At 33.7% G+C, this 12,961-nt stretch overlaps 1 protein-coding gene across 1 annotated transcript; it reads left to right on the top strand.

Moving 5' to 3' along the window:
• The first annotated feature begins 524 nt into the window (after positions 1 to 524).
• On the top strand, positions 525 to 2,534 carry LOC111921018 (uncharacterized). The gene is made up of 3 exons (XM_023916586.3): positions 525 to 1,400; positions 1,653 to 1,821; positions 1,996 to 2,534. The coding sequence occupies exons 1-3, from the start codon at positions 672 to 674 to the stop codon at positions 2,448 to 2,450; spliced, it is 1,353 nt and encodes a 450-aa protein (XP_023772354.1). The 5' UTR covers positions 525 to 671; the 3' UTR covers positions 2,451 to 2,534.
• Positions 2,535 to 12,961: the final 10,427 nt, after the last annotated feature.

Raw genomic sequence — 12,961 nt, forward strand, 5'->3', positions numbered from 1 at the left:
AATAAATACAAAAATCAAAAGAAAAATAGTCTTTTTAGATAAGATAGAGACCAAACGTGTAATAAAAACAAACAGTAGAGACATTCTGAATTAAAAAAAAATAAGTTAGGGACCAAACGTACAATTTACCTCAAACCATAGGACCATTTGTATAATTTGCTCAAAATTTATAATTTTTGAATATGTTGGTCAAAAATGCCAATGTCTTAAATATTTTAAGTCTTGTCCTATCTGCAAACAACCGATAAGTTTACACTTTGTTAAAAAAGTAACATTTTTTTAATACCATGATCCAAATTTTGGAGATGCCTTTGGTGATTTTCCGATATTCAATAATAATATTTGGTATTTTTGTGATTACCCCAATAAATATATATATATATATATATATATATATATATATATATATATATATATATATATATATATATATATATATATATATATATATATATATATATATATATATATATATATATATATTTAGAAATATAGGTTTAAAAAGTAAAATGGTGATAATCGATGGCAAAATATGACTTTAACCCTCCTCTTTTTGTCCCAATTGAAAAAGGTTTTCGATTTCATGATGTTACAAGAAAATCAGGAACGCTCCATCTCCGATTAGTGTATCTGTCGTCTTCTTCCGACTAACTCCTCCTCCATCACCCCAAATGTCAACAGAATCTTCGCCTGATGCTATGTCGCGCTCCGTCGGCGGCACCGAGTACAGCTGGTGCAGAGCCGTTCCCGGCGGCACCGGCGTTACTGCCTTAGCCCTACTCTTCTCCAAACCTCCCAATCTATCGCATCTACAAGCCTCCATTCAGAAACTCCAAGACTCCCACCCTATCCTCCGTTCAAAACTCCGATCCAATCCCTCCACCAACACTTTCTTGTTGTTCACCCCCTCCGCTTCCACCCCCCTCGAAATCCATACCTCCGATCTTGCCCAATCATACTACCAAGCGCTCGAGCACGAGATGAACACAAACGCCTGGCGCAATCAAGACAATCGGGTTACTGAAAACGACGTGATGTTCGCGAGCCTTTACAATTTGCCGGATCAGAAATGGGTGGTGGTCCTGCGGTTGCATACGGGTGTGTGTGATCGAACAGCTGCGGCGTTTTTGTTGAGGGAGTTATTGGGGTTAATTGCCGCCGGAGAAGGATGCGTTGACAAGGAAATAGTGAAAGAAGATGGTATGGGTTTGCCGATCGAAGATTGCATACCTGCCGGAAAAGCTAATAAACCGTTTTGGGCTCGTGGGGTTGACATGCTTGGGTACTCCGTGAATTCTTTCAGATTTTCGCATTTGGATTTTAAAGCTAATGGTTTGCCCGATTCGACTCAATATGTGAGGATGCAGATCGGATTAGAAGATACCGATCAGATTCTTGGGGCAAGTGCTTATTTTCAATCACATTGCTTTAAATTTCATCCTTTTATATCATATCATCTTATAACATATATATCCACTATACTCAATTGGGTATATAGATCTTGAACTTGTTTCTTCCCAATATTAGCTAACTAAAATGATCACCCCAGTTAAAAGAACTTTCCAGGTGATCCGAGATCTGCAAATTTGTGTACATAAATGTCTTCTTCTCAATAATCAATATTAGCTAACTAATGACATGACTTTTTTCAGGGCTGCAAATCAAGAAATATCAAACTATATGCTGTGTTAGCAGCAGCTGCATTTATCGCTTCTCGTGCTTCTAAAAACCTTCCTGATGACAAATGGGAGAAGTATTCGCTTGCAACACTCATTGATTGTCGTGCACTTCTTGATCCAGTTCTTAGTGATCATCATATTGGTAAAACACTAAATTGGTAATCTCTTTGATTGTAGAATTGGATGGATAGTATCTATCTTCTCTCCTCTCCATGACATGACATGACAGACAGTCTTTGTCATATATTAATATCAGTATCAGTCTGAGTCTAATGCAGGTCAAACGCATTAACTTGAAATTTGTCAAATGATGTAGGATTTTACCATTCTGCCATCTTAAACTCCCATGATGTGAAGGGAGGGGAAGATTTGTGGGATCTAGCAAAAAAAATCTACACGGCCTTAGAAAATGCAAAGAACAACAATAAGCACTTCACAGACATGGCTGACTTAAACTTCTTGATGTGCAAAGCCATTGACAACCCTGGTTTGACCCCTTCTTCTTCATTGAGAACTTCACTCATTTCTGTATTTGAAGAGCCAATAACTCAAAACTCCAGTCAGTCTCACAAGGACATTGGTTTGCTTGACTGCATTGGGTGTGCATCTGTTCATGGTGTGAGTCCTTCACTTGCAATCTTTGACACGGTTCGTGATGGTGAGTTGGATTGTGCTTGTGTCTATCCATCTCCAACACATTCAAGGGAACAAATGCAAGATTTTGTAGATCAAATGAAGAAAATTCTTTTAGGATCTAATGTTTCTCAATGAAAATTGTTGTAATTCAAATTGCATGTGTACTGTTTTGGATTCGGGTATCCCTCATTAATATTCTTGAATGAATTTATTTTTCTATCTTGAGAAGTAGAACAGACATTTGTTGTAACCATAACTTGCTTCCCTTGATATTGTTCTTACTTGTAAGTAACATCACATTCAAGGTCTAAAAACCTTCCTAATAGTATACCAAGTCAATATATTTTATACAAAGTTATGATTAAATAATGGATATTAAAATTACATCTAAAATCTAACTCAAAAATATCTTTTGAAAAGTATTTTATATTAGAAAATCCCTAAGTCCACTTCTTAAAATTCAAGATCAAAACCGGACCCGGTTCTATTCTCTATTCTGGTTCCAAAATTTTGGAACCGGGTGATTCCACTTATATAGGTTTCACGTCAGAGTTGGGCGGTGGATGCTCACCCCTGTATAAAAGCGTTAGTGTCATTGTATTTGAAGTTTTTGCCATTGATTTTACTAATAGTACACCTATATATATATATATATATATATATATATATATATATATATATATATATATATATATATATATATATATATAGGTGTACTATTAGTAAAATCAATGGCAAAAACTTCAAATACAATGACACTAACGCTTTTATACAGGGGTGAGCATCCACCGCCCAACTCTGACGTGAAACCTATATATATGACGGTTTGCAAAATTGAAGGATCAGACGGGTTGAAAATTGTTAATGTGGTAGGATGTTCGAGATCCCTATCATAAGGTACAAATGGGGTACAAAGGAGGTAGAATGTTTTGCAACCTACAAGGCACATAGACTACTCTATAGAAAACTTCCAACAAAAAAGAAAGAACATAAAAAAGCATATAAAGATCATACATACTTATAAAGCTAGCATTTTTTCTTGAATCTCATTCATTTGAAACTTTCTTTTTTAACTTTCTCAAACCACATTCATTTGAAACCCCCTTTTTTAACTAATGCAACTCAAAAGTTTTATAACTTATATTATGTTTAATTAGCATTTAGTGAAAAGTTTACTATAAAAAGGCCAATCTTTTGTGTTATATAAAATCTTACATGTAAGAAGGATTTGAAGATATTGTGATTCAAAAGTTTTCATATAGTTCAAGCATTCACGATCCTAATATGATGATTTGAAGAAATGAGTTATGTCGCATCGATGGTAATTGTAATATGATTTTTCCTTTCAACCAAAACAAATGAAGCATTTCAATTCTTTCTTTATATTCAGTTTCTCATTTAATCTTTATATGTGATTTGTGTGTATTACTCAATCTTGAATGTGACTCTCCAAATATCAATGTTTTGCTTGGAATATCTTTCTGATTTTTCTTTTTCAAGAAAAATATTTTGATTGCAGGTTAGTGAAGAATTGTCATCAAGTTTCTATGGTTGAATAGTGTTAAATGAAGAAAGAAAATTCATAAAATGGATATAGGTTTTTTTGTTTGAGCAAAGTTGACGAATGTTAGTTTTTTCTTTTGATTTAAATATATGTTTATGTAACATCTTTATGTATATATTCAACCACCAAATGCTCTTATTTATTTGATTGTAGTTTTTCTATTTTGATTATGTTTATTTTCTATTATTTTTTTGTTGGGTTATCCTACACAACATATTTAAAAGACAATATTTAAAAGATAACAAAATTTTGAACATTTGATATGTAATTATGATAGACTTATCATGATATGTTCTTCATATGAAAGTAATTTATCCATATTACTACGACAAGAATTACATATGACATATACGAATATATATATATATATATATATATATATATATATATATATATATATATATATATATATATATATATATATGTGATTTGTTTAACATGTATATGCACCTATGTATGTTATAAATTTATAATTAAATATCTTTATGTTTAATAATTGAAGGGATTAAAATGATGCATCAAAACCAATTATTTAGACGAATATAATAATAATAATAATAATAATAATAATAATAATAATAATAATAATAATAATAATAATAATAATAATAATACATTTCCAAGTACCACATTCATTTGAAACTCACACTACAACTCAAGAGTTTTCTAATTTATGTATATTTATTAGTTACAACTCAAGAGTTTTTAATTTATGATTATTAATTAGTAATCACTAATAACTTTTTATTTCCTTTCTTTTATAGGTTGTAAAGTTTTGCTCATTAAAAACATTAATGTATTTGAAGAGATTTTTGATTTAAATATGAAGAGTTAATATAAATGTTATAATAAATGTTTTAGTGTTTTTATGTTATTAAAAGTTATAGTGTTTATTTTTCATATTTTTTATTATTCGTTGTATATATATATATATATATATATATATATATATATATATATATATATATATATCTTTTTTAATACAAATGTTATAATAGATGTTTTTCTATTTTTATGTTACTAAAAGTTGCAGTTCATATTTTTGTTCATACGTTTTGTTACCCGTTATATTATTATTCATTTGATATATAATTTACACAATTTTAAACGGTTTATAAAATTATCAAATAATTGTATATATCACAATGACTTAAAAATTAAACTATAATGTTTAATAAAATTAAAAATTTTTGTTTCGAAGTAGAAATATTAAATAATAATTTGGTAAAAGTTATTATTTTAACTATATAATTCTATTCTCGCGCAACGCGCGGGGATTCGCCTAGTATAAAAATAAGGGAAGTTGACATTGTAGCACAATAAAGTTTTGGCTTTGTCTCGGATTGGTAACTAAAGTTTTCTTTTTTGCACAATTAGTTTGCAACGACCCAAAAACCAGGATAAATTTTTTCATTTTAAAAACAAGAATTACAATCATCACATTGTTCCAAAACCATCATAAAACAATAATGTCAAATCATCATAGTACAATATCAAAAGTGCAGAAAATAGTGAGGAGTGTATGTTGTGCCATCACGTCGGACTCTTCCCCTTAGTACCGGTGTTAGGGACAAGATCCTCAATCCTATCTAGGATCCCGGATCTAAAAGATATATAAGGATTCTTAAACCTATCCAAGATCCCGGATCTTAAAGGAGTCTTAGGATCCCGAACATACATCAGGATCCTGAATAACGCCATTATTATTCCCCAACAAGTTTAACAATTATATTTCTTGTTTATTTGCCACATGTGCAAAAATGGTCAACATAAGACTCATTCACAACAAAGAATCAATCCAACCAGGCTTAAGACCCAGAAATACCAAGTCAAAACACGTTTTAAATACCAGTTCAGCAGGATCCTGAATATATCGGACATTTAGTTACTTAATCTAGACTATAAATACATCTGTAAAACACACACAACGGGGACAATTCTCTGACACCTTACTCATCTAGACTCACTTTATCATTTGTAATCATATTATCAAGCTCATATCTATAATTTATGTTCAAATCGATAAGATCATACACGACATGTGATCATTATCACCTCCCAAGGTTTTATGATGGAGATCCTAGCAAGGATCAAGGGCTTTCCTTGTAAATCATTTGGGAAATCTTGTTCTATTTTCGTTAATCACTTCACCTACAACACCATAGCCTCTCATGCAATTTGGTTAATATCTACTTTTTCGATTTTTAACCAAAACAATTTGGCGCCCACCGTGGGGTCGTGATGTTCTTAATTCTCGAAAATTATGTCTAGACAACCAACTTTATCTTCTTCCTCTATTCCTCCCATTTCCTCAAAAAATCTTCCACCACCTCCAAAAGGACTTCCCAGTTAGAGGAAACTATGGATACCTCTAAAAAGTACACATTTCCGATCATCAACAATGTGAATCTGAGATCCCTCAGATTCCAAGATCCTCCTATTCCGTAATAGCGAACTCTTCTCCATGGTGAAGATGGTATAGCAACAACTAAACCAACAACGGGAGAAAAACAAGACTATACTCAAGGAGATGAAAAGAATGAGGGCAGAGATCCATAAACCCCAAGGAGCAGCACCCTCGATCTTGAAACCCAAGATCCTGAACTTTGACAATGTAGGATCCTCAGGGAACCGCTGGGAGTTAGAATCCTCAGGAAACTGGTGGGAGATAGGATCTTCAGGAAACCGCTGGAAGAAAGGATCCTTAATACCAATACCTGCTCCCACTTGGGATGTAATTCCAAACAAACAAGCCCATGTGATCCAGGATCCCGACGAAATCTTCATCACTCCCAATAACATGGATTCTGGTAACTTCGTGAATAATAATACTTTTAATACTAACTATATGGACCTTGATAAAGGAATGAGCCCCGTCATGGCCAAGAAACTTCAACAGTTAAGGCAGATGATCTTAAGTGTGCCTGGAGTGGTCCAACCTATACAAGAGCATGAAACCTCATGATAGAACTATGGATCATGAGGAACATGTGGCACAATACATGGAAAGAATGGAGATCATCCCCATTCCCTCACACATGAAGGAAGCTTTCCTGTGCAAAAGTTTTGCTTTGACCCTCAAAGGATCAAACTTAAAATGGCTTCTTAATGTTACTCCTTACTCTATCACTTTATTTTACAATTTACTTAATCTTTTTTAACAATAAATTTTCTTATAGCATGACATTCGAAAAGATCACTAGTGACCTTTATCGAGTAGTCCAGGATCCTAAGAAATCCCTTAGGGATTTTGTGAGCAGGTTTGGCACGGAAGCACTGAATATTCCTAATATCAACATGGTCACTACCCTGTAAGCCTTCAAGATGGGTTTAATGAAGGATCCTCCCTTTTATAAGGATCTCGTAATGACCCCATGTAGGAAAGCGGACGAAGTCAGAAGTAGAACATCGAGGTCCATCAGACTGGAAGAATATAAGAAGATCCAGAGGAGGACCAGTTCCCTGAGTTAATATGACCATCCTAATAGGAAGGCCGATTCTTCGGCCCAAAGATCCTATAAGCCGAAACGATATTCCAAACATGGTCAGTATAGGGTTAGTACCCATGAGGATGATTGGGAGGAAGATGAATTCCCGAGGATCACTGACTATTGTTTTACTGTGGATGTTTCAAGTCTAATATTTACCATGCAAGATCTTGGTGAAAAAGCAAGGTGGCCAAGGAAAGGAGAGAAATCAAGTGGCTGGAAAGACAAGTCTAAATGGTGCGCTTACCATGAAGATTTCGGCCACATAATTGAGGATTGCATAGCCCTCATAAAGGAGATTAGCTATCTCTTAAGAAAAGGACATCTCAAAGACATCCTAGGAAGATGAAAAAAACGACCAAAGGAAAAAGAGCAGGATCCTGCGAAGATCATAGAAAAACTAGGATCCCTTCCTTCATAGGCCAAGGTAATTAATGTTATCTCTAGGGGTTCTGATATTTTTGGAACATCTTACTCTGCAGAAAAAGGACACGCTGAGGTATCCAAAATAGAGAAAGAAGAAAGACACCAGAAGAAGATCGACAATAGAAGGATCCTGGTGGATGAAGGATTCTCGGTGAACATCATACTCTTAGATGCTCTGACCAGGATGAACATCCCAAAATCCGATATAATCAAAAGATCCTCAGTATTAATGGGATTCAGCGGTGAAACAAAGCATACCATTGGAGAAATCAAACTACTTATCTACTTCGAATGGGTAAATCTATGCAACGCTTTTATGTTACTAATGCTTTGTCTTCCTACAATGTTATAGATCCATAACATGAAAGGAGTTCCATTGATGTACCATCAATGTGTCAAAATGCCTACCCCTTAAGGGACAGTAAAGATCCTTGGAGATCAGCAGGAATCCAAAGAGTGCTATGGGACCTCAACGAAGCTTTCCTCTGTATCAAGGCAAGCATAACAACTAAAGTCGGAGGCACGAGACGTACCAGAAGCGAATTATAAAGATATAAAAGAAGTTCCCCTAGACCTTGAGGATCCTGACACCAAAGTACTCATAGGATCCTCAATACCAGAAGACATCAAAAAGGACCTAAACAGGTTCATCTAAAGATCCTTAGAAATATGCAAGGCTTTCTACGATGTATTGAAGAAGAACAAAATGTTTGAGTGGACCAAGGAACACGGAGATGCTTTCTAGGAACTTAAAAAATACTTAAGTTCAGAACCCCTTTCAGTAAGACCATCATATGGGGAACCACTTCTTCTCTACCTTTCAGTATCCTTAAACACGGTGAGTGCAATCTTAGCTAAGGATCTTAATTGGGACCAACATCCCATCTACTATGTAAGTAAAAGCCTCTTGGATCCTGAGACCAAGTACTCCCACTTTGAAAAACTAATACTTGAACTAGTTACAACTACTAGAAAATTAAGATATTATTTTGAAACTCATACTATACAAAACTAATTATCTTATCAAGAATTTCATGAGAAATCTAGAAATCACAGGTAGAATAACTAAGTGGTCAATACAGCTCATCACATAAGACATCATATATGAGCCAAGATCCTCAATAAGGTCATAGGCACTAGCAGACTTTGTGGCTAATTTTAGTGATGATCTACATGTTGGATTAGTGTCTAAGTCCATAACTATTTTGGTATGTACTTGACCCTATGGTGCATGGTCCTTTTGGGTTGCCTTCACCAAAGCAACTTGATTGGAGAAATAAATAAAGAGAGAGGTTATTATGATTTATTAATATGTTATAAGAATAATATATTAAGGGAGTAATCATATTTTTTTAATTAATATTGGTCAATAATTAATTAGGAATTAATTTTGTGATCAAGTGTAATTAATTAAACTAGAGGGGCTGAATTGTAATTATGTGATAGCTACAAAATATGGTAATGGTTATAATAAATATGGGTTGAACGAATTCAAGGAGATAAGGATCCTTGAAATCGTCCAAAGGATAAAAGATAAGGGTTTTCAAGGCTTATCTTATGGTTGCTTGGTGGGCAAGCAACTAGATAAGGATAAGGACTTAAACCTAATCTCTACACATATATAAATAACCCCAAGGCCATAAGAATTCGTCGATGCCTTGTCTAGGGTTCCTAGAAACGAATTTTATACCTCTTCCCTCTCTCTCTTGCTTCTCCATTTGCTCTTGGTGTTTGTGAACCATTAGAGGAGTGACACTTGTGACTCTAAGCCTTCCAAAGTCAATATAAGGAGATTTGGGATTGTTATTGCTACATAACAATCAAGGTAATATTATAAACCTATACTTATGTTAATATGATTACTTATATGCTAGAATTAGGGTTTTATTATGTGTTCATAATGTTGTGTATCTAATAGTGAAAACATAGATCCAATGCTAGGGTTGCATGTACACATAGGATTGTTTGTATAAAACCCATCAGTGGTATCAGAGCCTTTGGTTAACTTGTTTTCAATTAGTTTATTCAATTGTATGAACTTGACACATTAGGGTTTATTGCCAATAAACCCTATGAGGCTAGGGTTTTTCGAGATTAGGGTTTGCAAACCCTAATTTGCAAGAGTTTGAATAAGATCTTCAAATCCTTTCCTTAAACCCTTAAATTTCGAAATCTAGGGTTTGTTTTAATCCCTTGATTTTCGAAATTTACCTCCTCCCCAAGATAAGATCCTAAATTTTAGGGATTTGGATTATCCCATATCTTGTAATTATCCTCTAGTTGTTATATATGGTAATTATAGATTTTGCATTATCCTAACCATAATTTCGAAATCTAGAGAGATAATTAAGGGATTACGATACCTTAAATGTATAAATGGTAATTATCCTCATGATTTAGATAATCCCTTATGATTTAATAATTAAATTAATAGTCTAATTCAAGATAATTATTAAATCAAGAGTTTTAATATTTAAAATTTTTTAATTTAAATGTCATAAATTCGAAAATTTTAAGAGAAATTAAAACAAAATTGTTTTGAAAAGTTTCAAAACTTGCCCTCAAGTTTTGGAATTTAAAAGTTGATTAAAAGTTTAATTAGGATGTTAAATTCTAAAACCCTAGTATTGTTTTGAAAAAGTTCAAATTACACCCTTATGGTTTTATTAGTTAATTAAGGTGTATAATTAAAAGAAGTTTAATAAATTCATAAAAGTTTTGGTTTACAATTAAAAATATAATTGTTATATTTGACCACCTAGTATTTTAAAGTGTAAAACACACCCTATACTATATATAACATTAAAAGTCTAACATTATATATATATATATATATATATATATATATATATATATATATATATATATATATATATATATATATATAAGTAAAAGTCAGTCTTACCGTTAGTAGGCCTCATTCACGAAGCTGGTCTATAAGGGGTGTTTAAGGAAATTGCCTATAAAATGGCAATTGAATGGGTATCCACTCTTACCCACCGCACTCTTGACCAGTGGAGGGTCGTTAGCCGAACGGGTAGGATAGGACGAAACCTTCCATTATAAGTATAATAAAGTATAAAAGTAACTAAATGTTTTCACAAATTCCCAATCTTAGTTACTTAGGCAAAAGTGAATTGATGCAATTCCATGAAATTACACTTTGTACCCTTACGAAGACGTTAGTGGAGCGTGTATGGTTTACCGGCACACTAAATGGTTCTAAGTGAAGGTAGCAAAGGGTGACTCAATGTTTGTCATAGTTCGGTGGAGCGTGTGTGGTTTACCGGCACATCGAATAGATGACTGTAACATGTGAGGGCACCATGTAAGTTTGCATGGTTATTCACACCCGCTTTGTGATCCTCGGCATCCCAGTCACAAACAAGAGGGGCATATCGAGATTTAAACATGCCATTGAAAGTTCAATGAATCTCAAAAAATCTAGGAGTTTTCATAGATTTAAAACTTAAATTCTTTTTCGTTTTTCGTGGTGGAAATTAGTGAATCGTCATTCACTTACCTTCAAATATTCTGCAATTAGGGTTACGGCATCCCTCTCTCGAGTTGTAGAATATTGTGTTGGGTCCTAGCCTTAGTATCTCATTTGGGTGATTTGCTAAGGACTCATTCAATCAACTAACTTGAATTCGTTTTCTCCCGTATTGTAGATGTCAAAGTTTGACAACTATGGTCTTCTCAAATCCCGTGGAACAAGCATTCCACATGAAGATGATATTCCACGATTCGATCGAGGAACAAGAGATCATACTTCACTTCCTCCTCCTCCTCTAATAATTCTCCCTAACCCACAAGTTCAAAGGCTTGAAAAGTTCAAGATCACTCAAGCCCTTTTGGCAAGTAAACATAAAGAAGGAAAGTCAGTGTGTGCACACGTCATAGTGATGAAGTCACACATTGATAGGTTAAGAATGTTGGGATCCGTTGTCTGTGAGGAAATAGCTGTTGATTGGGTTCTTTAGTCACTTCCTAACTCATATAGTGAGTTCGTAAGAGAGTACTACATGATGAACCGCGACGTGACCCTTATAGATCTCACCTATATGCTCATTGCTGCTGAATCAGAAATGTTTTGGCACAATGGAAAAGCAAAGTTGATTGGTGAATCTTCCTTCAAGACCTCTATGGATATAGACAATGGCAACGAAAGACATGCTATGATCGAAAGGTTTGATCATAAGAGAAAGGCCATGTCTGAAGTAGTTCCAAAAGAGTCAATTTGCTTTTATTGCCAAGAGAAAGGGCATTGGAGACGAAGCTGCCCTATTTACCTAAGAGATCTAAGAGATGGGAGAGTCAAAACGTATGGCTTTGCTTTAGGTAAAATCCATTGACTAACTCTTTTAAGCTTTTATTCTAGATTCTTAATACATAATGTGATAAGATTACAATTGATGTTTTGTAGGATCGAAGAAAAGAAAGGAAGCTTAAGGGAAGAAGTGAGCAAAATCTAATCGTGAATGAATGGATTTCGATCGCATTTCTTGAAGATTAGATTCTTGAGCTACTACTTAGAGTTAGAATTAGATTGCTAAGAAAGATGTATTAGCATAGTTTTTCAATGAATTGCATTGTAAGGACAATTTTTTCCGCAATAAAATAAATTTTGATTTTATATTATTTATTTATCCTTGCAATGGCGTATATGAAAAATTGATGTTTGGATGTTTCTATTATTAGCAATAATGGATTTGATTCTTAGTTATGGAAATGTCGAAAATTTAACAAATAGGGAGAGTTTCTCATCGCCCAAGTTTCAATTGGACAGAAATTTGGAATCACGCAACTTGGTTGCATGATGAATGAGAAATTTCATATTTGGAAATTAGACTAATTCGTTGACAAAGTGTCAAGTGAAGGACTTGGAGATCGAATACACAAAGTTGCGTGTTGATCAAGTCCACCATAAGAGTAACAATGATATTCGTCATGATTATACTTACAAGATTAAGTGTAATTATGAATTGATTGAAAAAGTTTAAACCGATAGCAGAACGAATAAGAAGAATCAAATAGGCAGAAAGATAAAAGTTTCTCCATTCTAAGAAGAAGGGAGAGTAGCTTTTATGCTTTATGATAGGTCTTAATGATTAAGAACCATATCACAATTAATCCTCTAAGTGAGTCTTAGTACAATTGTATGTCTA

This window comes from Lactuca sativa, chromosome 5 (assembly GCF_002870075.4).
Source record: "Lactuca sativa cultivar Salinas chromosome 5, Lsat_Salinas_v11, whole genome shotgun sequence".
In the NCBI taxonomy this organism is placed as follows: Eukaryota; Viridiplantae; Streptophyta; class Magnoliopsida; order Asterales; family Asteraceae; genus Lactuca; species Lactuca sativa.

Excerpts from the sequence above, each read along its gene's own strand:
- LOC111921018 (XM_023916586.3), top strand. The coding sequence starts at position 672 with ATGTCAACAGAATCTTCGCCTGATGCTATGTCGCGCTCCGTCGGCGGC. Across the intron at positions 1,401-1,652 it reads ATACCGATCAGATTCTTGGG|GGCTGCAAATCAAGAAATAT; the intron begins GCAAGTGCTTAT and ends GACTTTTTTCAG. Across the intron at positions 1,822-1,995 it reads TCTTAGTGATCATCATATTG|GATTTTACCATTCTGCCATC; the intron begins GTAAAACACTAA and ends CAAATGATGTAG.